At 47.4% G+C, this 23,871-nt stretch overlaps 2 protein-coding genes across 7 annotated transcripts in view; one reads left to right on the forward strand and one right to left on the reverse strand.

Annotated features, from left to right (window-relative positions):
* Window positions 1–17,183, reverse strand: part of REPTOR (repressed by TOR) — a 35,234-nt gene extending 18,051 nt beyond the window's left edge. Inside the window, exon 1 of the mRNA XM_089578656.1 lies at window positions 16,895–17,183. The gene's annotated coding sequence lies outside the window, so the exon portion shown is untranslated. The remainder of the gene's footprint in view (window positions 1–16,894) is intronic.
* A 272-nt stretch (window positions 17,184–17,455) lies between these two features.
* ApepP (Aminopeptidase P) overlaps window positions 17,456–23,871 on the forward strand; it is a 28,586-nt gene continuing 22,170 nt past the window's right edge. The window contains exons 1-2 of one of the 6 annotated variants that reach the window (XM_089578650.1): window positions 17,465–17,614; window positions 21,594–22,042. In XM_089578650.1, coding sequence (XP_089434776.1) covers window positions 21,595–22,042 — 448 coding nt within the window. In that variant the 5' untranslated portion in view covers window positions 17,465–17,614; window position 21,594. Of the gene's footprint in view, window positions 17,615–19,535; window positions 19,963–21,593; window positions 22,154–23,871 lie in introns of those variants that run through there. The other 5 variants (XM_089578651.1, XM_089578653.1, XM_089578654.1 and 2 more) reach the window with 5 other exon arrangements.

Here is a 23,871-nt window from a genome sequence, read left to right on the forward strand (position 1 = left end):
ATAATAATAATAATAATAATAATAATAATAATAATAATAATAATAATAATAATAATAATAATAATGTTCTCTCTTGTTGCGGGTCCGTGCCGCTAACGGCAAGCAGCACAACAGAGGGCGCAGTCTTGCCATACGTTCAAAGGCGCTACACGTAAACGGTTGCATGCGTGAAAAAAAAAAAAAAACTGAATACAACCGCACGAACGTCGGAAATTAAAACTGAGTTACGTAGCACGAATTCAATTTAATGCGGCGCTAAACTGTCTCCAGTCGAAGCTGCAGTTTGTATACAGCCCCGGCCATAATATTACGGCGCACGCTTCGGCGATCAAACTCTTCTCATGCCTTGCCTAACGAACATTAAGAACACATTTATACGTTTGGTTTATCGGGGTTTAACGTCCCAAAGCGACTGAGGCTATGAGAGACGCCGTGGTGGAGGGCTCCGGAAATTTCGACCACCTGGGGTTCTTTAACGTGCACTGACATCGCACAGCACACGGGCCTCTAGAATTTCGCCTTCATCGAAAAGCGACCGCCACGGCCTTCATCGAACCCGCGTCTTTCGGGCCAGCAGCTGAGCGCCGTAACCACTGAGCCACCGCGGCGGGACACATTTATACGTATCTCAGCACACAGCGCTGGTGCGCTCGCGTATGAACTCAAGTAACCATCATATCTTGTCCATGGAACGCGTGAGAAAATTTTAAACGGCGAAGCATGCGCCGTAATTTTTGCCCGCACGTACAGAGGGCAAAACGCATGTCGCAGGGAGTCTGGAACAATCTGCACAAACATGAAGAAGCAATCGTGATGTCAAAACTGCCGGCACGCCTATGAAGTACAATTTCCCTCTAAACAAGCGAACTGTCTGTTCCGCACCTCTCAAAGCCGCTGTGACCAGGAAGTCAAAAAATGACAACGAAATCCGATAAGTTTACCTACAAATGCTTACATCCAGAGCATTTTTAACGAAGTTTTATCTATAGATATCGCGTGTTGAGCCCGAAACACGCCCAGAGCGTGTTCTAGACATGCGTTTTGCCCTCTGTACAGGTAGCTCCAATACCAAAGGAAACAGTCCGTTTGCGCACTGTGTAACTATTTCAATGATTAATTAAACATTTCTCGCGTATACTTTTCATCCACAGGAATACTATTCAGAAAAAATTAAAGGGACAGAACAGTTAATTTTAAGCAGCCATTTTTTTTCTTCGGCGCAACGGAAAGCTTGCTGTCTAAAGGTGCTCGATTCCGTATGTTTTATCAGCAACGCTGTATAGTAGGATACAACTTAAAAAAACAGCAGTTGCTAACACTGGGCAGCGGTCCGAGGCGTTCTGTATTACTCCGCTGGCCAATCGCAACTGTAAACGAAATCAGCTTTTTAATGCTTGTCTATATCAAACAATCCACGTATCAAAATTCTAGAGCTCGCAATTTTTTTTCTTGTAATAAGCTTCTTGTTTACGTAACAAGAAGCGTTTATGCAGCGGACTACTTTTTCGTCGTGGAGGAATTCTGTGCGCAAAGGCTGAATGTGGGCGGAGCTTCACTGCAGACATAAGTTGTATCCGACTATAGACAGATTTTTACGGATAATTTTTCGATCAGCGCGTGCGCCCGTCTTTATGTAGGTCGATGCTGATCAGCGAAAGCGTTGGCAATTCCACGCTAGCAGAAGGGACGCGCCATTGCTGTCTCTAAACCCTAGGGCCTCAGGGAGAGTGACTGGGCCTGCATCGACATCCCGATGGATACCGCGACATTCTAGTGTATGATGTTCAATTGTTTCTGCAGATTTACCACACACTGCGCACGTGTCATCTTCTTGGTTAAATTTCCTTTTGTAGCTTCGCGTTCTAGGACCCTGATCTAGCTTCAAAGAGTAGGGCTAAGGGCACTGCCTCTTGAGTTATTATAGAACGACCCCTTCCTGATCTGCCTTTTCTAATTTCTATATAGTTCTGCAGTCTGCTTCTTTTCCACTGAATTAATCCAGTATCTGCCTTCTGCGTTTACCTGCCGCTTAAAACACTTTATTTCTCCGTCCTCGTATCCTACATACTTACTAGGTTAGTTTCCTAGTCCTTTTCCGCCAGTCTGAGTCACCGCTCTTTGTATAAGTATTCAGCACCCTATAGCTGCCCGCCTATTATCGTCCAATTTCCTCAAGCGTTCTTCATTTAATATTTTACTCGGGGCTTCCCGTGCTGCAAACTAAGCCCAGCCCGTGACTCCCCTGCACTGCCTCGTTCGTGGTTTTGCCGCGGGCACCTAGTGCTAATTAATCGTCCAACAGCCCTCTGATTTATTTCTAACCCCGATTGAACCTCTGCTCTTAGGCACAAAACCGCATCCCCAAAAGTAAGCCCTGTCACCATTATTACTTCCCAAATACCTCTCGGTACTTCACACTTGTAAACCCATAATCCCCTATTTTTCATAATCGCGTCACCTCTTCGTTCTTTTGCCTTAACAGTCTATTCGTGCTTTTCCATGTATATCTGTGCTTCGCTTACCCATACCCCAATATTCTGCCACTCTGGGCATTTCATGGCCTTGTGTTGTATGCACCTGATGAGTTGAAAATCATCAGACCTGATTTTATTGCGGTAAAAGTGAAGCCCAGAGCGTCTCCTTCGTCTCTACAAGAATTAACCAAAGTGTGCAAATCTTCCTGGCTTCAATCTAATAGTAATACCGTCCGCATATATTAAACCGGGCAGCCGCTGCTCTACGACCGTTTCGCCTACTCTGTACGACTGATTATAACTATAGATTACTTTCTTGTCGCATTCTTCCCACATTTTTAATATAAAGCATGAACAGCAGCGGTGATAGATCACAGAGGACAGCCTTGCCTTAATCCTTATCCTTTGCGTATCTCGACAGTTGTCGTACTTCTTATCCCTTCCCATGCAATTTCACCTTTATTATATCTCGGTACATTTCTTTTAGGAAAACAATGAGCACATGACCAATACCTTCATCTTTCAGTATGTTCCATAGGAATTCCCTATTAACGTTATCGGACGCACCGCTTATATCCCAAAAGGCTAAATATAGAGGCCTGTTTTCCGCTCTAGCTATTTCCGTGCATTGGATAAGCACGAACGAGCTATCATTTAAGCGCCTACCGCTTCTGAACCCGTTCTGAAGTTCTCCGAGTATCTTAATACTTACTATTCATGACTCCATTTTTTTATTTCACCGCCCGCATTGCCAGCCTGTATATAATGTATATATCGTAACCAGGCTGAAGACTACGTTCGTTCTATCTGCTCTCCCTCTATAAATCAAATCCATTCTACTCTGTCGCCAGCTGTCCGGGATTTGCTTATTTGTTATGACTGTTTCCAATGCTTTTAACGTTTCCTTGCATCTTGGTTTGGTTCTAGTTATATGGTGGTTTAACGTCCCCAAAGCGACTAAGACTATGAGGGACGCCGTAGTGGGGGCTCCGGGCAATTTCGACCACCTGGGGTTCTTTAACGTGCACATACATTGCACAGTGTACGGGCCTCTAGTATTTCGCCTCCATAGAAATGCGACCGCCGCGGCCGGGATCGAATCCGCGTCTTTCTGGTTAGCAGCCGAGCACCATAACCGCTAGGGCCACCGCGGCGGCTTCCTTGCTTCTTGAACCAAGTTCATTAATAAGCTTGATGGGAATTTCGTCTACACCAGCAGTTGTGCACTTAGGAATACTTGTCTCCGCCAGTTAAGATTGGTCAGTTCTAAGCTCTTTTCCATTAAGCTGTCCTGGGCTGCTGCTTCATTCGGGGAGATTACCCTATCGTTATTCTTAAACGACTTAGCTATAACATCGTCGATGAATGTGCCATCTTGCGATGAAACCCTGCCATCATTAGTGTAGCGCACAGCGCTACTCCATCTCGGTAAAATACCAATGGTTTGTTTTAAATGCGCAGTGTTTTTAATGCGACGGCATTTATAGGTTGTCGTCTTCCAAAACCACCCGCTCAGTGCAGCGGCTTATTTTTGTTTTGCTTGTATTCTTTTTTGTATTACCAGCATATTTAACCAATTTATTTTCGAAAAGTTTTACACAGACAACTCTGCCGTTTTCTTTTCGTTCAGAAGTGCAACTAATAAGCTACAATATCATGCACTGCAATGTGCCATGCGTCTGGCGATTTACACAAAGGAAATTTTTGGCCGCCGCGATGGCGCAGTGGTTATGGCGCTCGGCTGCTGACCCGAAAGACGCGGGGTCGATACCGGCCGCGGCGGCCGAATTTCGTTGGAGGCGAAATTCTAGAGGCCCGTGTACTGTGCGATGTTGAGTGCACGTTAAAGCACCCCTGGTGGTCGAAATTACCCGGAGCCCTTCACTACGGCGTCCTTCATAGCCTGAGTCGCTTTGGGACGTTAAACCCCCATAAAACATAAGAAAAAAAATTCTTTCAGTACACCCAAATTCGGCTATTTTTGCGCGGTAAGGGAAGAGCTAAGTGTATTATGCGTTTAAGTTCGTTAACATTACACTACTTTGTGCGCTATGTAGCGATTTGTGTAGCTGCGAAATTTCTGGGCGGCGTTTGTCTATTTGTCGGAATGCTACAGCTTCTTTCTTTGCCATACAGGTGACCAGTCAAATGCGGCGTTTATGCAAACGTGCAGAGGAGTACTATGAGGCAGGGAGGCGACTCCGTTCTGGTTATAGCACTTTATTTTTTTTTTATTTTTTGGGAGGGGGGGGGGGGGTCTTCCTGCGTTGCAGCCACCTTCCGGCCTCTCCCCCTTCTCGTCCACAAGCGGAGAAGAGGATTTCCCTCTTTCCGCTTTGCCTCCTGCCATTCGTGGTTGGAGGTAATCCCGTGTGCACAACCTTACACACGCCGACACCGGCGGGTACTCACAATAAGGCTTCTATGCTAACGGATTAAAAGAAGCTGTTCATGCTCATGGAATGATCATTGTTTTAATGCAGATGACGTGTTCCCTCTCCCCTCTGCACTGGTAGCTCGGTGGAAGATGGTACTGGGCCGGAATCAAACGCGAACACTCTCATGCACTATTGCTCGAGTGCATAACGCGAGATAGGTAGGTGACTGGCTCATTATAAATGCACTTTCCAGTGCTCACAAAGCAGCCTGCCACGACTCTAATAAGAATAATTTACTTGCACACGACACGCATTTATAACCAAAAGCGCTGAGCGATATCTGCTGGTCACATTCTAGAGGGCTCCGAAATGTACCTTGAAAGTAGTTCGGACGGCGCGAAAACAACAAAGACAAAGGAGACACGAACACAACAGGACGGGCGCCCGTCCTGTTGTGTTCGTGTCTCCTTTGTCTTTGTTGTTTTCGCGCCGTCCGAACTACTTTCAAGATATGAACCAACTAGCCCAAATCAAAGTACTTCCGAAATGTACACTCACATAAAGACATCAATCACGCTAGTTATTCGTTAGAGCGAGTATCAAAGCATCCTGCGTGCTGAAGCTGAAAGCACAAACGTGAAAGTTTCGCGTATGAGCCCGAGTTCTTTTCGGCGCAGTGCAAATTTTGTGGCCAGAAGGCAAACTTATACCATGTGGTGTGGACTTGTAACAAAAACACCAGTACTGACTTAATAAATCAGCCAACATGGGAGGGCTGGGAGGCGGCCCTGTCCAGCGCGGGCCTCGAGGAACAACGAGCCCTCTTCGAAACAGCACAGGCAGCGGCTTTTACCTGAAATGGTGTCCTGGACCAGGGATCCTTCCCGTAACCCAAGCATTTTTGGTTTCAATAAACGTTTTCTTCATCATAATCGCGTTTGAAAGTTTTATTTTTTCGACAGTGCACTGCTTTTTAGAAGTCCGAATGCACCGACCCAGCTGTGATGCGGCTTTCGTGAACATGGCTGTCGGACCGGTCTCGCTACTGCTTCTCAAGCACAACCACACGGCTCCATCAGTTCGCGTCTTGCCGACGTTTGAAAGGTATCGTCGGGAGCAAAAGTGGTGTACGCCATGCGAGTTCCGGCTAAACCGCATCGCACCGCCACGCCACGGTCGCGCCTGGCGTCGAGACAGCCGAAAGCGTGGCGCTGCAATGCAGTACCCGGTGAAGTGGCCAGCGTTGCTTTGTTGTACCAGAGATTGTAGAGATTGTTTAAACAGTGAATCTGAGTTAGTCACGCTAATGTATATCATCTTTCGCAGCTAATCTGCCGAGGAACTTGACGCCTTGTGGACTGTCGTTACGTTCACACAACGGGCGTGACATACTCCAGTGCTATCCGTTGACCCGGACACTTTTCATTTCATTATTTTTCCAACAACCAAGATTACTTACTTCGAGCTGCACGTGCATATCTGCCAAAGACTGCCACTCAGACAGCTTGTCGTTCGCCATGAAATAAAGTGCGAGAAGTCGCCTTTGACAGCTGTTAAAATTACAGTAATTATCAGGATGCAAAGTTGAAGTTGTTCATTATACCTCCGCTCCCAGCAAAACTGTTCTGGAATGCAAGAATTTCGCATGCCTTACCTCGCATACTTCGCAGATGTCTGTTGGTTTCCAGCCGTCTCGCTTGGCCAGCGATACCCACTTTTATTCTGCGCGCGGTGTCCCGAGCAAGAGCGAAATAGCCGCTGCCCTTCTCTAGTATGGGCAGAACACCCGGGAACACAACAGCCCCTCATAGTTTGATTTCCGACTGCGGCACCACATAGCTCACTTCAAGCAAAGGGGCGTTGCTCAATGGACGAAATTATCCACCTTCGCCTAGGTTGTCCACGTTTCGAGCGTTCCCTGCCACCGTTATTCTCCCGATTAGAGACGACTCGTTATGCGCCGCAGCCTTTTTTTTCTCCCGATTACAGCTTCCTCGGTACACATCGCACCTTCAGCACCACGCTGTCAGAAGTCGCACTGAACTGAACTGAACTTTGTCCACCTGACGACGAAGACGTTTCCCATTAAGGCAACCACAGTATTTAGGCGCTCTCGCCAGTAAGCGAGTACGTGAAGCTCTCGTCGCTCTATTTTGTTCAGTTTATTACTTTATCTTTATGCCACGTAGGCATTCTAGTTCCCCCTCTACTTCCTAGCGCCATCTCACTACGAATATCCTGGCGCCGTACGTATATCTTCTGCGCGTCAGAAAGCATAGCAGTTGTGGTCGCGTGATGACAACGTAAGACCTCCACAACTCCTCGGGAAAAAAGGCTCGGTTCGTTGGCGTCACGCAGCCACATCAGTAAAATTCGTCACGCGTGTTTCTGGGCAGGCATTTCCTAGAGCTTACCTTTCTTTTGCTCGCCCGTGTCTTTCTGCGTAGTCAAACGTAGTTTTCCAGCAAACCGAGGCCAATACCTTAAATGAGATACCTATTGCCTTGCCCGACTACTGTGGAGTGAGGCGGCAAGCCAGCGCATCTTCGAAACTGGAGCAGACGGTTCCGGGGAAGCGAGGAAGGCGGCCTGCGTCGCTCCAATTCCCCTTTTTTGGTTTAGCCTAGTGGGGATGATGGCACTGAATCAGAGCGATCATCAGGGTCTAATTTTGTGAGGTTTCCTTATGAATCAGTCGCTTTTGATGTATTTTCCTCGTATTTTGCGACTAAAATATACTTTAAGAGAGTTAACTGCTGGGCTAGTTGGTTTTCAGACATATTACCGGGATTTTCAGCGCAACAAGGACACACACAAGAAAGCGACCGTCCAGAGGCAAACTCAGCCGTCTTCGTGATTTTGTTGCGGGCCACTAAGGGAAGCAGTTGAGAAAATTCGACCATTTGGTTTCAGACGTGTCCTCAGCTGTCCACCCCAGAGCAGTGTGGCGACGGACCGTTTGGAAGAGAAATTTGCCATTACTGCGTGAAATCCTCCACATATGGTACAGTAATAAGACAAAGAGATCCAGAGAATGTCGGAAAAGCGGGTGTTAACTGCGCAAAAAAATATATTTGGCAGGTCATGCTCCGCGCTGCTGGCATACCCGAGAAACTTAGGGCCTTATGAACAGTACTTACTTTCGAACAACAAATTCAGCATAATTCTACGAAATACTCTAAACTACGACTACGAAGGAACACCATATAACTGCGGTCCTTTTTCACTGCAGTCAGTGAATGGGGAATACAGCAGTCGATTGCCTTGTAGTCGGAGTGACTGTACCACGCATAATACACACTCAAAAGTGTCAGAATATTATTGCCACGAGCGAAACAACTATGAAGTGCCTATTTCCAGTTCAGTAGTATCACTTCAAACGCCGCGCAATCGCATACAAACCGGCGCGTGGGACCCAACATGTCGCTGCGAGGGTGGTAAAAAAGTATGTCCCCACCCTGAAAGCGGAGGTATAGTGTACTTCTAGTACACTACAGTGGAGGCGAGCGGACGTAGAGGCACCCTAATTCCCGGCAGTACAGGGACAGCACATATTCAACGAGCTTGCGGGACTCGGGAGTAAAAAGAAAGATGATTTTAGAACTGTGGAGGACTTTTTTATTATACATTAGGAAATGCGCCGCCCCCACTGAAGCGGGCAAAGTGGGACCCCCCCCCCCCCTTCAAATCTGATATAGAAAACAGCGTTCCCTTCATGCCTCGTTTCTTATCTGCCTGAAAAACTTGGTCCTTGCTACCATCTTGCAAAAATGAATAATAACATTCAAACGTGGCGCCAATGGTGCTTTCGTCAGCGAACCGTACGGTTACGAAGTCAGCTGGCGTCAATCCACGCCAAGTGCAAAACGGTCATTTGCATAAACAAGTCCAGCTGTTAGGCGCCTTACAGCAACGACTGAAACCCCACGTTCCGCTCTTCGAAAACGCGTGCTACAAAATTTCCTAAAATAAACCCGCCTGCGGCACATTTCACCTGCTTCAGTCATTTACGGATAAAGCGAAAATTTCGCTGAAACACCTTGTGCCATTTCATCTGACTCACTGGCTAGGAGATACGGTTACAATTTGTTGCTGTTTTTTTTTTCGCGCAATGCGTTAAATTCAGGCTGTAGAGGAAGTTAATTTTGCAACAAAACGTGAGCGACAACGGAAGCCACGATTGCTCCTGGATCCGGCAGCGCTTCGAGCGAACCCACGTTCATCACTCATTACGCTCCGTGCTTATTTTCTCCGACGGTGTTCCCGCGTCAGCGGACTCACTCTTCACATAGGAGTCCAACAGCAACTTTTTAGTGGCAACGAAGAGCCCACGAAAGGTTAGGAAAGAAAGGAGGAGAAATTACGGGAGAAATGTGGGTATGATTGGCTGGTTGGTCTCAAATAAAATGGCACATACCCATTACGGGGGAGTGGCCAAGACACAGGCGGTGAACTGCTGGAAGGAGGAGCGTTTATAGAGGAGGAGAGGGAGCAGTAACAGGCCATAGGCTGACAGATTGGACAGCGCAACGACAGGGGACCTGTCAGCTGGGAGATCGATGACGGGACGATGGCTTTATGTGCAAATTCGAATGCAACGCATGTAATGGTTCAACTTTGCACTGACTGAAATAAAAAAAATATATAATAAAATAGATTTCAGAAAATCAAAAATAAAAATGAACAAAAAAAAAATAAAATGGTACACGGTTCGTGCATCTACCTCGTCGTCTTTGAATAGCATCGCCTAGACCTGGCAGTCCATTTCCACGGGATACCCCAATTTCATGACGAGTCATGTCTCGATTTCCACGGGAAAATGGGATACGACGGCTCGCCGCAATGTCCAGGGCGGCTGCAGCAGCCCCGAGCGAAACGCGTTCAGCGACTGGCGTTTCAAATATGCGTTTTTTTTTTGAACTTCCTATAGCTCGCCAAGACTACGCGTCCAAGCCATGAATCCAAGAAAGGCACAACGCCAACGACGCAAGCACCGATACTGCGCCCAACCGCGTCACTAAACCGACAACTCGACGTTCGGAGCACGCCAGAGCTTAGGAGCCGCGCTCACGGTACATCAGAGCCTTGCAGTAGCCCAAAGCCGACAGAGTCGAGGCCTGAGCTCTGCAAGCCATGGCCGATGCAAGACTGCGGCCACCGCTGCGCGACGTTCGGTTCACCGGTCGCAATCGGCATACGAGAAGCTACCGCTGAACTCGCACGGACCAGACAAACGAGTAACTGACCGGTGCGGTTCCACTACCCACGGCGGACGCTTGTACCCAATGAGCACTGGAACTCCCTTGGACGTCCTGTAGACGTCCTAAACGTCTTGTAGACGTCCAAAACGTCCGCAGAACGTCTAAGAGAGTTTTAATGTTCATTGGGTACCAGCTTCTGCGCTCGGGTTCATATATGATAGCTGCATTTTTCTGCATGGATGTAAAAGAAGAGCTTTTTTTTTTTGTTTTCATTCTTCGTAAGCACCCCAGTCAGTGATGACTGCAGTACTGAAGCCCAACGACCTCGCAAGGCAGCCACTACCAAAAAAATAAATAAAAAACATCGCTGCCTTCCACAAACTAAGTTGACAGAGATTCATGCCAAGCAATAGAGACAGTACGGTGCCTTTAAATGCTGCTGATTTGATGACTTGCAGAACTAGATAACTGTACGTTTACAGTTGAACTGCTCCACCGGCATGTCGCGCATAGGCCGCTCAGCACCATCGAAGAACTGCCATACATCGCCCGCGGAAACAAACAATTTGCGCTAGTAACGTATTGCGAATGATCGATATCTAGCGAACCAGTGCCTCCGATATTTTCAATTCAGAATCTAAACCACTTCTATACTACAGTCTCCAATTACTCACCTTCCCTCGGGAGCGCTCACTTCTATTCTGCTTCAGACGTGCACGGCTGGACGCTCGCAAACGCACCTACACCTGACAGTCGCCTAGTGCCAAGCGCCGGACCAATATTTATTTCAATTCATTCGTTCCCAAGTCATATCAGTACTCAAACCCCCTTTCTGCCGTGGTCGTCTTCATCTCCCTTGATCATTCAAATCTGTTGAAACCAAGTGTGGATTTATGAGAAGGGGGGGGGGGGGGGGGGGGGAGCGTACTCCTTCCTTCAAGTAGGAAAACCACGCTTAACCTGATTTTACTGCGATAGCAGGGCCTGTGGCACTTGGCGAAAATGCCTGAAGCCTCGGTGAGTGATGCCACCTCCCGACCGACTAGGAGACTTTTTTTTTTTTTTGGCAATGCAGCAGAAGCTAGGCAGGAAAGGGAAGGAGACGGGCCTCTGTCCTCGTACCGTGCGTACCACACATCCACCCTCGCGAAAAAAATTGTCGCGTGTGTGAAGCCTCGGATTCGAGCAGAAGAGCGTCCTGTTCCCTTACTCGTCCGTGTTGCCGTTTTGCGCTCTCATGTCTTTCACGAAGGGCATTCATTAGAGTAAAATCGTCAAAGTTATCGCGAGGGCAAATAGAACTGCTATCGCAGTTTTCTTGCACCAGGTTTCATCATCGTCCTGACAATTTGGTGGAGATCATATGCGCCGATAAATTGTTGCAGGGAAGTGGAAAAATGCGAATGTCAAATGCTTCAGAGAAAAAGGGAGAATGAGCGTTGCGCTACTCAACAGCTGCGTCCATGCTAACTACATAGAAAAGAAACAAGAAAAATGCGTCCCAGCAGCTGGACACAACTCAAGAACGAAGCGGTATGCCCCTCAAAGGAGGCACTCCAGTCGATGGCGTCGGCCAATTCTCATGACGCCGCGGTTAATCCGATTAAGCCGTGGTTGTTACCCTATCATCTGCCTCCACTGCGATTACACGCTAGCAGGTCCAAGTGGTCCATGGCGATCGGTCAACGCCACTGGCTGAAGGGGTTCCTTGAGGGGCATTTGCAGTTTCTTTCTTGAGTTGTATCCAACTACAGCATGATGCATCCATCCACTGGAGAGGCCGCCGCGGTGGCTCAGTGGTTATGGCGCTCAGCTGCTGATCCGAAAGACGCAGGTTCGATCCCGGCCGCGGCGGTCGAATTTCGATGGAGGCGAACTTCTAGAGGCCCGTGTACTGTGCGATGTCAGTGCACGTTAAAGAACCCCCGGTGGTCGAAATTATCCGGAGCCCTTCACTACGGCGTCCCTCATAGCCTGAGTCGCTTCGAGACGTTAAGCCCCCATAAACAATCCACTAGAGCAGAGTCGTTCATTTCCACCGTAGCGGGATCCAGCGGGAAAACATCGACAGCAGGCGCCAGGAGCGCCGCCGTGTCGAGGAATTGCACCTGCGAGCAGCGCCAAGGGCACCTGCTCAGCTGCACGCCGAGGAGACGCGGAAACAAAAGGGCTCCCCGCGAAGCACGTGCCCAGCGACCTCGGTCCGCCCCGCGCTCTCAGGGACGGCCGCATGCGTCATCTGCGAGAGAAGCCGCATGACGCAACCCGGCCTCCCTCTTGCAAAGTCCGCCGGCTCAGGGCGGATCCGCCGCCGCCAGACCGACGCGCGCAAACAACGCGGCCCCGTTATCAGCCGGATTCCTTTTCCGCCGCCCCGCAACAGCGTCGCTTCCCTTGGGAGCGGCCGCGCGCGCCACATGTCTGTGGACGAAAACAGCGCGCACGTGACCGTTACGGAAGATGCAAGACGAAGCGCGCGCTGCCCCCCCTCCCCAGCACAGAACTGATGGAACAGCCGGCCAACCGTTGTGAGGAGACCCTACGAGACTGCAAACCGAAGACTGCGCTGAAAGCGCGTTCATAGTTCAGTTTGCAAGAAAACGGGCATTCCAGTTGCAACAACTGCCTTCCTAATATTGCCTGCATCGCGCGATTGGAAGAAAAAGTTTTGGAGAACCGCCAGCAAAAAATGTACGCAGGGGATGTTCCGAAGACGAAAATACTAAAGCTAGACCGAGAAGTACTCTTGCTTTCTTTTAATTCTCCGATACGATGTCTGGCGCCCATCAATGGAGAGCGCGCGAACGAAGCTAGAACGAATGACCTTGGCTCGTTAAAACAACCACACAACGAAAAGCGCGCAAAACGACCATGTTGCGCCGAAAAAAAAAAGAACAAACTTGATATCAAACGGGGAAGGGCGTTCTCCAGCGGGGGTTTCCCCGTCGGGTGACGTGCGAGGCTCTTTGGCGTTTTACTCCGGCCTCAGTTCACCGTCCTTTCATTTTCCTGCCCAGTGGCATTTTCGCATGTCTTTTTCATTGCTAGCCCCCGTTTAATGCGCAGTCCAGCAAACTATAAACGACAGAGAGCAGAAAACGCTGGTGCAAAAATACAAACGCCGAGCGAAGGCAGCGAAGAAAGGCGAACGGAAAGGCCAGCAAAAGCATAAAGCGAAATGCGTATACAAAACAGGCGAACAAGGCAGACGAGATATCGAAGGAAGAAAAAAAAAGGGGGAGGAGGGCATGCGGGTTCCGCAAAGCACCAAGAAAAAAGTCAAAACGAGCGAGAAGCGAGTGAACGAGAGATCGAGTGAGAGGAAAAGCACCAAGAAAAAGTCAAAACGAGCGAGATGCACCAAGAAAAAGTCAAACGAGCGAGAGATAGAGTGAGAGAGAGAAAAAAAAAAAGAAGCAACACTTGGAGAAGACGAAAACAAGAAAAGGAAGAGGGAAAGAGAGACAGAGCTCCCCTTTGTGTTCGTGCATGTCTGAACGACCTTCGCATTGGGTCTTTCCATTTGTGTTCTGTTGTTCGCCCTTGGCATCTCTGGCGGCGATGGCCAAAGAAATTGGGCCGCTGGCTCACGGGGTAAGGGGAACGCGAGATCGGACTATAGAGAAATAAAGAGTACAAGAAAGCGCCGTCCACCCTCTCCATTCCCCTGCCTCCACGAGAGAGAGTGAAAAGAACATAAACGAAGAGTTAGGGTCCAAAGATTGCTTATATATACCATTGCAACATCTAAGACAGATAAAAAAAAAAAAAAGAAAGGGGACCTCCCAAGCCCCTTGACTATAAGGGCCTGGACATCGCCCACAAGGACAGGGCTTCTCTATCAGCGACGAAAGCTTGCACCGAGGCTTGCACGAACGATTCCCCTCGGAGGCGTCCAGTTACCGCACGTATCATTATGTACAGACCAGGTGTCTGCACAGACAGGCGCTGGCACGGATAAACGCATCGCGGGGGAAAGGAACAAACAGCCTTCCATTGTGATTCTTTTTTTTTCTCCTTCCTTAAAAACATCTGGCGCCCGGCAGCGAACATCACGAGAGGGGAAAAAAAAAAAGACCGTGACATTTCGTGCCCCTCTCCCCCTGGCAGACAAAGGTCAAGGATGATGAGCAAGCGTTATATAACATTGAAAAGTGAGTGCGCCAGAATGTAGGTCAACACGCAAGCAGGAAGTGCACATAGGCGCTGGCATTGCCACTATACGTGGCACTATTAGCGCACACTTGCTTGTCTGCACAGCAGATACAGTCGCGCCGAACATAAGCTGAAACGCGACAGCGGGAGACGACGCTGCTCCGCATAGCAATATGTAATTGTGATCCTTCGTTTTCCGGCTTTTCTTTTTAAAATTCGGGGTGGCGGAGAGGGAGCTAAACAGGATTCTTGTTTTCAAATCGAACAGAAATCGGGTTTCCGCGAACCTCTCCACAATTCCGTTTTTTTTTTTAGGGGAATAACCGATTATTCCCCTAAAAAAAAAAAAAAAACGGAATTGTGGCCTCCCTCAGTACCGGGTTCTAGAACTCGTTTAGTGCGTGGCAGAATCGACTCCATATTTCGTACTCCTATTTTCATAAACATATCTCTACTGAAAGTTACCAAATGACGATTCCGATAATTCCATACGCTTCCATATGTATTATATGGAGTCAGTAGGACTCCATGCAGAAAACAATTTCCACATATTTTTGCAAATCATATCGACTACTCCTCGTCACCCCGTCCCATGGCCATGCGCCTTCCTTACTCAATAAAGGACTTTCAACTCAATATGGACTCTTATTTCCCATAATTCCATGTCATCAGAACACGCATATCAGTGCCAATGGTGCGTGCAGGGAAATGAACATATGTAATTTCCATAAGGCTTTGAATTTCAGCAAACGAATAGAAATGAACAAGTAATTTAACAAAAATACAGTCACGCTATACTTGCGGCAATGCGACGCGCGATTAGCGAGAGACGCACACTGCCATTTGATAGAAGCTGCATTATTTATCGAGAGACAAGCTGCTCGCAACATCATGCGGCTTTTGATACGCGCCAATGAAGTGGCACAACGTGCTAATATCTGACGTAATTAACAACGATAGTACAACTCGTCATTACTATTTCTTCACAAAAGGTTACTGGCTACAAACCGTATAACACGGAAACATCGAATACTGTAACTGGAACCATAAACTTCAATGAGAGTCACATGAGGACAGTAACCTACAAGGGTTCGGTTTCGTAAGAAGTTTCATCCGCTAGTTAAAACCGCTGACCACGCGCGGCATACCGTATATGTCACTGAACTCGCAGATAACTGGACACGGCGTGAACTGGGGCAAGCGTAGTTTCGCATTCACTCTCTAGCAAATCTGCGACGTCTAGCTCGAAACTCTCCCAAACGAGAACCAAATAAAACGCGCTTGTCTTCGTAGTATAAGAAAAGCACATTACAAAGAAAAACAAATCGTCACAAGCGCGCGCTCCAAGCACACGCCATTCCAGCGCCAGCCGGATCCTCGTTGCACAATCCGACCTTGAGCTATGTTTCTGTTTGGCGACGACTCTCTTCCGCTTTCTCGGCTAGGACGGCATCCCCCAAGCGTTTACACGCTTGCATTCACGCGCACGTGAGAAGAGAGGAAAGAGGGTCCAGGCTACTCCTAGCCTCTACATTGTAGGCCTTCGTCACGGTGAAAGCCGAGCGTAACCGCGCCGGGCGGCAGTGCGGCCTTTAGTGCGGCCCAACGCGGTTCGCCCCGCCTTTCCCGCAGAGCTCTCCGACAGGGCGGCTAGCAGACGGCATCATATCCACCGCGCGCCTTGGACATATCAAGTGCAGGGCCGAAGCCAAGGCCTCGTTGAGAACGCGCATAATCGTGCGCGCAGCCTTGGCAATCGGCGCCACCGGAATCCTCGGCGGCCGCAGTCTCCGCGCGCTCACTTGGCGCACCCGGCAGCGCCAGGTAGGAGGAAATAAATGGGGCCGTCCTTGGAGAGCAGCTGACCTTCAAGGCGGATTGTGATGTAGGCAGAAAGGATGTTGATCCACGAGTCCTTAGGAAAAGCCCCTCGTGGACGCCATGCGCGGTTACAACACACGATCGCCAAACGCTGGCGCTCGCTCTATTGCAGGAAGTGCCACACAGCCCCTCGGTTAAGCCTCGAGAAAACGTGACGGCAGATCAGGATGAACAATAGCGCGAAAGAAGGCGAGGGGCGAAAAGAAAAGCACAAGTGAAGCGAGAGAGCAGAGCGGAAAAAGCAAAACAAGGGCGAACAGGCGACCCACGCTCAAGGTGACTACACTGTACACACACACAATGTTTCAAGCAGAATACAATTGCGCAATGGCGTTTATCGCTGAGGAGGCCGCGATGACGGCTACTCCGCGCGCCTTGTGTACTACCTAGCGACACATAAAAACAGCGCGTTCGAGAAACTTCTCGCGGATGCTCAGTGTTCTGCCTTTTGTGTCATCACACATCGATCACACGGAAAGCTAAACCACACGCTTACCCAAACCTTAATAATGATTTAATTACTGACAATGCGAACTGCACAGAGTCGAGCGCGAGTCACTTTACGCAACATTCGTGCCGAGAGCACATTCTGCCAATGACGGTAAGCCTTTCGTTACAATCGGAGCAGACATGACAGAACCCATAGCAGCAACAGAAAATTGCAGCATTAAAAACAGTGGCGCAGTCAAAAATACGCTAGATCTTAGTCCAAGTCTTGTCGTGGAACATAAGCGATCGCATGACACATCGCAGTAACGACGGCATGATGCAAAATACAAGCAGTGATATGCACAGGAACACTCACGGTAGTCCACCCAAGATCTTCCAATTTCCTTCAAAAAAAACTCGTGGCAGTCAGTCGATTGCGCTCGGACGAACTTCGTGTAGTTTCTGGTCACTGTTGGTTCCACTGGCTGTAGCAATTTGTTCAAAAAACACACCGTATTTCGAATTAGTTTCCACTCGGTCGAGATTTGTTTTGGTTCTGTAGCTCACAGCAATCACATGACTACTTTCCAAATCGACGCAGCTCAGCCAATGGGAGCCGTCGGTTCCAGAAATTGCTCCACCTTTGCGGGAGAACCTTGAGAGAATATGGAGTCATCCGAATAGGGTTCTGAGCCTGCTGAGGCTTGTAATGCGCTGCGTACTAATTAATTTGCCTCTCATATAATAGACTGCTGCGAGTTTTATCTTTCAGTAAAAATTAAATACTCTGGAAACGTAGCTTTAGCAAAATATTTGCGCGCAACTTTTGTAAACAATGCACTACAGCAGTCGTGACGTCATAACATGACGTAAAGTGTTTTGGTATGAACACGTGAGGTCACCTTCATGAGGTTAGAGTCATCTAGCGGCGCTTCTGGAAACCACTAAAAAATTCTTCGCCACCTGGTGAGGCGGGGCGGAAACGGGCAACAAAAGAAAATGCGTTACTCTAAGAACCCTACCCGTCAATAATAACCCTATTCATCTTGTTTCTGTTAAACATCCTCCCTCTTGGTTGACTCTTCACTCCGGAAAGGTGATTGATTTTTATTCGTCTTCTCAGTACTGTTTTGTCGCATGTTGATCGTGCAGAACGAGTCGTTTCGCTTAATGAGCTCATTTGTAGACTTGCGTGCAGTAATTGAAAAGTAGAAATCATTTGACAAGTCCGTTTCGGTCGTCCATAAGTAAAATTTTCAGTATGGCTGATGGGGTTAGTTAGGCCTAATCCTCAAGAATTAACATCTGAACTCCAGAAAACCTGAGTCGTCTTGCGGGACGTTTGGGTCTCTGGTTTTTGGCCCGAACATGTGGACTACGCGGGACTATGGAAATTAGTGAGCGTAGGGTTAAGGAAGCGTCACATCGCCGCATCATGTAGGCGACCCGGTCTATTGATTGTCGCAAATAATCGGCGTCTTTTGGTTGTTCTTGCTCGTCTTGGCGTTGGTTTTCCCGGGTCATGGACCCGGCTTCGGTTGCGATTCCAGGGCCTGTGTGTGGTCAGGCGCCCTGGAATGGTCACCGGTGCCCCGTCTGTGCTTTGACCCCTTCCCTTTCGGCTGTGCTCTAGCGCGTCTATCGGGCATCGGTGGCCGATTCGTTGGCTTCCCGGCTTTCGGAAGTTCCTGTTGCGTACGTTGGGTGTCTGTTTGGCCCGCAATTCGCATTCGGTAAACCCTGCGTAACTTTTTCCACTTTGGCTTGTACGCAAAGGGGTAAAGAGCACTTGCTGAAAGGGTTGACTGGGACCGGAGCCACCGGAGTGCATTTTATTTTCCCTCTCTTCACCGCGTGTCTTTTTTTTTTTTTCCTCTCCACTCTGGGTGCTCTCTGCTCTCTCCTCTTCCGCATCATTTTGCCCGTTCGGAGGAGTTCGCTCCGGCGGATGGGCATGAGAGGTGCGGCCTAACATTTAGAAAATTGGAAAGCGAATAAAGTGCATACTGCGTTTTTTTTTTTTTTCCTGGTTGAAGATGAGTGGCCAGATAGTAAGGTTCTGGCAAGGGTGTGAGGTGTTCCGTTTGTTTCGCCACAACGAGTGTGCATTGCGCGGGTGCTCCGGTTCTTTGTTTCTCGAAAAAGGTAGTCTCTCAAGAGCTGTTGTTCAATAGCTTTATTTGTGAGCTAGTTTGAGATAGAATAATTGAGCACTTAGCGCGCTGTTTTTAGTCGTTGTAATGATAACGGCGTGTTTGTGTGTGCATATTTACGCCTTGTAGCATGGGGACGCGTGCCTTTGTGTATGATCCAGCATTAGTTATTTTTCGTAACAGGAACTGCTTAGGAAACTAAAGTCCGTGATACGTCTGGTGATGGAATAAATATTCGTCGATATGCTCCATGTAGTACTTAGTTTGACTTAAAGGTTATCCTGAGCTCCTATTTTACTTCAGTCTTTGTTTTTATTTGGTAGCTGCTTTGTTTTGTAACTGAATTAATGTAATGGCGCCGCGGATGAGCAGAATTAGTTAGTCTGTCTTAATGTAAGGAAGCGGTCCCAAACGTTTCTTCACTAACCACTACTCATCACAGCCAGAACATGAGTTTGCCCTCAGTGATGGATTGCCCATTTATAATTCATTTTAGTAAACATGGTGGCCTTAAGTACTCTAAATGCTTCTGTCTGCGCATATTGAAATTTTCGGGTTATTTTTGTCAGTGGCGTGTTTTTTCTTAATGGAGCTCAGTTGTACTGCCTTTCGTGTTGTGTAAATATAGCTTACTGATGAAATACTGTGTAGTAATAAATTTTTACTCTTAATGTCATGCAGTACATATAATATGTATGACCTAGCTGGCTTTTTTTTTTTTATCGAGAAAAGCAGTAACAAGATGCAAGCAGTTCAGGCAAATCTAATGAATGGATCCATGTGCAACAGGTTGTGATGAGAAGGGAAACCGGACAGCCCGCATGTGTGCAGCACAATGGAATACGCAGCATTCCATTGATGCCTGATATTTGCATAGTGATTTTGAGTCCTTCATTGAGACCATCGCATATGTTTAACTGTGACTGGAAGCTGTTCCTGGTGTGAAAGTGACTTAAAATCCAGTTTTATGTGGATGAGGTTTGAGAAGAACCCCCAAAATGAAGCAAGATTTTTTAAGGCTATATTTGGTTTCTAAAGATGAAGCTTTTTTGGGGGCAGTTTTTACCTGTTGATGTGAGTCAGTCCTAGCAGGTGTTCTAAAAGTTCTGTTTGTACAATTACATATCTTAAAGGAGTATAGACCTTTGCATCGGGCAAGGGAGTTGCCGAAACGCCTCCTCCCTGGACTGTCTGAAACCGGTTCCACCGCCACTTCCACTGTGCTAACGTGAGGTGCTCACGACAGTCCAGTGAACAATATGGCAGCACCCAGGGAGCCCTTATTACAAAGGTCTATAGGCACCAAATTTTTGCTTCCCTGTTTTCTTTTTTCAGTGATGCGTTAAACATTCATATACATGAATCACCCCTGGTATTCCCCTGTGACTGCTAAATAATTGATATTTAATTTCTTCTTGATGCTTTTTCAGTTTCGGTTTCAATGGATGAATGATGGCTGTGATGTGTAGTTGATGTTAAGGTCATGTGAGGCACAAAAAAAAAAAACAGTAATATAACTGCTGATACATCGTTTGTTGTAATTATGGCTGTTGAAACACGCTGGTTTGTGTGCTGTAGTGAGTTAAAACTACATATCCGCATGTATATTGCCGTTTTTTTCATGCTTCACGTTACCTAAACATCAGCTACGCGTCGCAGCCACTGTTTGGTTGATGAAACCGAATGGTGGAATGAATGATGGTTGTGACGCATCTGTGTATAGGTCATGTGAAGCATGAAGTAAACTGCAGTATAAGCACTGATACTTTGTTTGAATTCACTGCAATGCTTAAGCCAGCCTGCTTTAAGTGCTGGAATTTCAAAAAATGATGTATCAGCGGTTATATTGCAGTTTTTTTTCATGCCTGGTGTGACCTAAACACACCTTACTAGTTGCAGCCATTGGTTGATGAAACCTTAACAGCATGAAAAATGAACTTAAGTTGTGAATTATTTAGTGGTTGTAGGCTTGTGTTTCATGTATTCTGATGTGTTGACAACAACACCATTACATAGAAGAAAACATGCAACTAAAATGAGTCCTTTAACATCGTGGTTTTGTGTCTTGTACGCAAAAGTGGAAATTTTCTCTAGCTTTTCAAAATGGGGACAAATAATTAAAATAACTTCATATGTAAGTAATGTGTCACAGCACTACGTAATTTAGAAATACTGAGCTTCTTTAGTCCTGGAAGCATGGCACTGAGGCTTTGGCTAGAAAACAAGTGTCCATTGAAAATTGTCTGGTGGAGATGGCTACTGTGCATTAATTACTAGGAGGCAAGAGTGCCGCCTCACAGGTGCCAAAGGGAATGACTAAGATCACATGTCTTGAGCTCTACTAATCACTTCTCATTGCTGTGGTATTTGCCCCTCAAAAATAAAATAAATAGTGGCAAAAGTTTGGTCTCATTTAGAGTTTTTTGATGTAGGGCTTGCTTATTAATTAATGCTCCTGCTGGCATCTTCACTAATGTAAAATATCACACGTGGCCAAGTGCTACTAATATGATGCTGAACAAGAGACTTGGTGTGCCATCTGAATAGCGCTTGGTAACGTGCATGCCAGCAGTGCTGCTTCTGGTGGGCAAGAACTGAGGAGCATCACAGTCCCTGGTCAGATCCGAAGTGAAAGCCTTGGGGTAACGTGACAACAGTGGTGGTTCATTTTGCACATATTGAAGGGAAAGCACAGCTAAGAGCAGGCACCAAACTGTCGCACATGCTTGTGGCTGTGTCTTGGCTGTTTGGGAAACGTGTGTGCTTGTAGCCACCATGAATTAGTCGTGCCACAGTTGAGCCCATGGGCTGGTTGTGTGGGGTTTAGATTTGTGGCTGGCATGTGTTTTTGGCTTTGTGTTTGGGGAGAGTGCACTCTTGTGTGGGTGGTGGCAGGGTGCACTGAGGTGCGGCCCCTTGCAGCATGGAGTGCCAGTACGTGGCCACCCAGCGGGGGGGCATAGCGCTGCTGTACGAGGGGCACCGCTACAACAAGGTGCGCGACGGCAAGGAGGGCACGGTGTACTGGCGCTGCGCTCGGGACCGGCAATGCCCCGGTCGGGCCGTCACTGTCTACAGCCGCATAAAGAAGGCCAACAACAAGCACAACCACCCTCCGGACGCCTGGCGGAACAAGGTGGACCAGGTGGTGTCGGACTTGAAACTGCGCGCCCAGGACGACGCCACCACCCTGCCCACCCTGTTCACGGAGACGCTCAAATACCTGGCCTCTAGCCACCAGGTGGCAGCCCTGGCCATGCCCACATTCCCCAGCTTTAAGGGCACCGTCTGCAAGCCCCGCCACCAGCTTGTGCCCTCCCTGCTCCAGCTTCGCGACTTCCGTCCAGAAGACAATTGGCTATACGCCAACAGTACGTCTGCTGCCGCCTGCTGCCTGCCCTAGTTGCATGTCGTGGAATGCCGCCGCTCCCCTAGTCGTCCTCGCCTGCCAGTGCTGCGCCGCTTGCACGCCTCTTGCCAGTGTACGTGTCCCCATAAGGCCCCACAGTGCGGGCGCGTGTGTTGGGTTCTATAGTGGTGCTTGCAGCAGTATCGCTGCCACCTTTGTATACAGAGGAGTCTTCATTTAAATGTAGTTTTTTTTTTTCTGCCTTGTTGTTATTGTTTCAGTGTTGTGAAACACTGTTGTTGGCCTGTGCGTGTGTTCTGCATGCATTTAGGTTGCTATTCAGAAAACTATATATATTGCCAAATTTGACCACAAAATTATAACAGCTGTTTAGAGACTCAAAAATGTGTGGCATATTGTCGCATGCACATAACATATAGTCGTCTTTATTTTTTTTTCAGTGAACTCGTAGCAGTTATTTTTGGAGGGCAAATTTGTAATTTTGCAGTTTATGCTAATTTGTAGTAGGGAAGTTTGTGATGGTGCTTTGTTGAAAGATTTGCTTGCTAGGTGATATATTGATGCCTATTTTGGTGAAGCTAGTTACAAACTTGAAAATAGACAGATACGAAAATTAATGTAGTCTTGTTGAGAATGTCTGGCCATAGCCCAGTGAAAAGGGGAATGCTCTGGCTTTCGTTTGCTGAGGCTTCAGTATTTGCTTTCTTGGCAACTGTTAGTGAAGGTTATTTTTGGATGAGCACTCCTTGCAAGCTTCATGTTGGGAGATTTAGTGCTGTGTCTTCCTGTGGGAATGCTTTCTAAATGTTGAAAAACAAGGTAGCAAGCTTTCAGAAGGGCTTACAGAAGTGTATTGTCTGTGATAGAGGCTTTGTTTGATGGTGGTGACAGTGTTATGCATGTAGTTCATGCAAGTTGTCTTGAAAGCCTGTTGCTGAAAATAGGAATGCATACCACCATCCGAACTGTTGCCAGCAAGGAAATTCTACCTAGATTGGAGTGAAGGCTCTAAATTTTGATAGTGTTCTTTAATATTATTGCGGTTTATAACATGTGCTATTTTAAAAAGCCACGTGTGCACTCTGTTAAGTATTGCTGAACCTGAAGTTTCTTGGCAACTTAATGAGCATTTTTTTTCTTTTTGCTGTGGTTGTGTAGGTCTGGTTTTTAGGTGGAAAGTTGTTTTGCTTGTGATATGGTGACATTGTGCTTGCCCTTTCATTAGCTACAAGTCAAGTGGACTGAATATGCCTGATTGTATTTCTGTACTTGTGACTTTATCTGTGTTGTATTTTCGTTATTTTTTTGGTACCTGTGCATGTTGCATCCATGTAGTTGATTTTAGAGTTGCAGTGCAAGAAGTGGATGCTGTTGAGTTCCTTTCTTGTGTGTGTGTGTGTGAGGAGCAGGTTTTAGAGCCTAGTTTTACATTGTTTACTTGGTGGTAGTTCTCCAGTGTACTGGACCAGCAGACTTAAGTCCTACGTAATGTAATATGTGTAACAGTATTTTGGCAGGCTTCTTTATCTTGAATAGTCTTTGTTGCACAGTATTTTCTCTGTAAAGTTTTGAGTACTTTTTGATAGCTCTTAGCGCAAATTTTTGGGCAGTGTGCTTGCATGATTAATTTTTTTCTAGTACTGTTGGCTGGTAAGGGCCGTTAAAAGGTGGAGGGCAGAGAAGAAACTTTTTCACTGCAAAAAAGCAAAGGTTGTTAGAAAAAAGAACATGATTACAGTGCAAACAATACACACGCACACTCACACATACATGAAGGAAGCCAGCAGTCAGTGCAACCAAGGTGTGTGTTTATGGGGGGGGGGCTGATTG

Source organism: Amblyomma mixtum, chromosome 3 (assembly GCF_055824585.1).
Source record: "Amblyomma mixtum isolate Tamu chromosome 3, ASM5582458v1, whole genome shotgun sequence".
Classification (NCBI taxonomy): Eukaryota; Metazoa; Arthropoda; class Arachnida; order Ixodida; family Ixodidae; genus Amblyomma; species Amblyomma mixtum.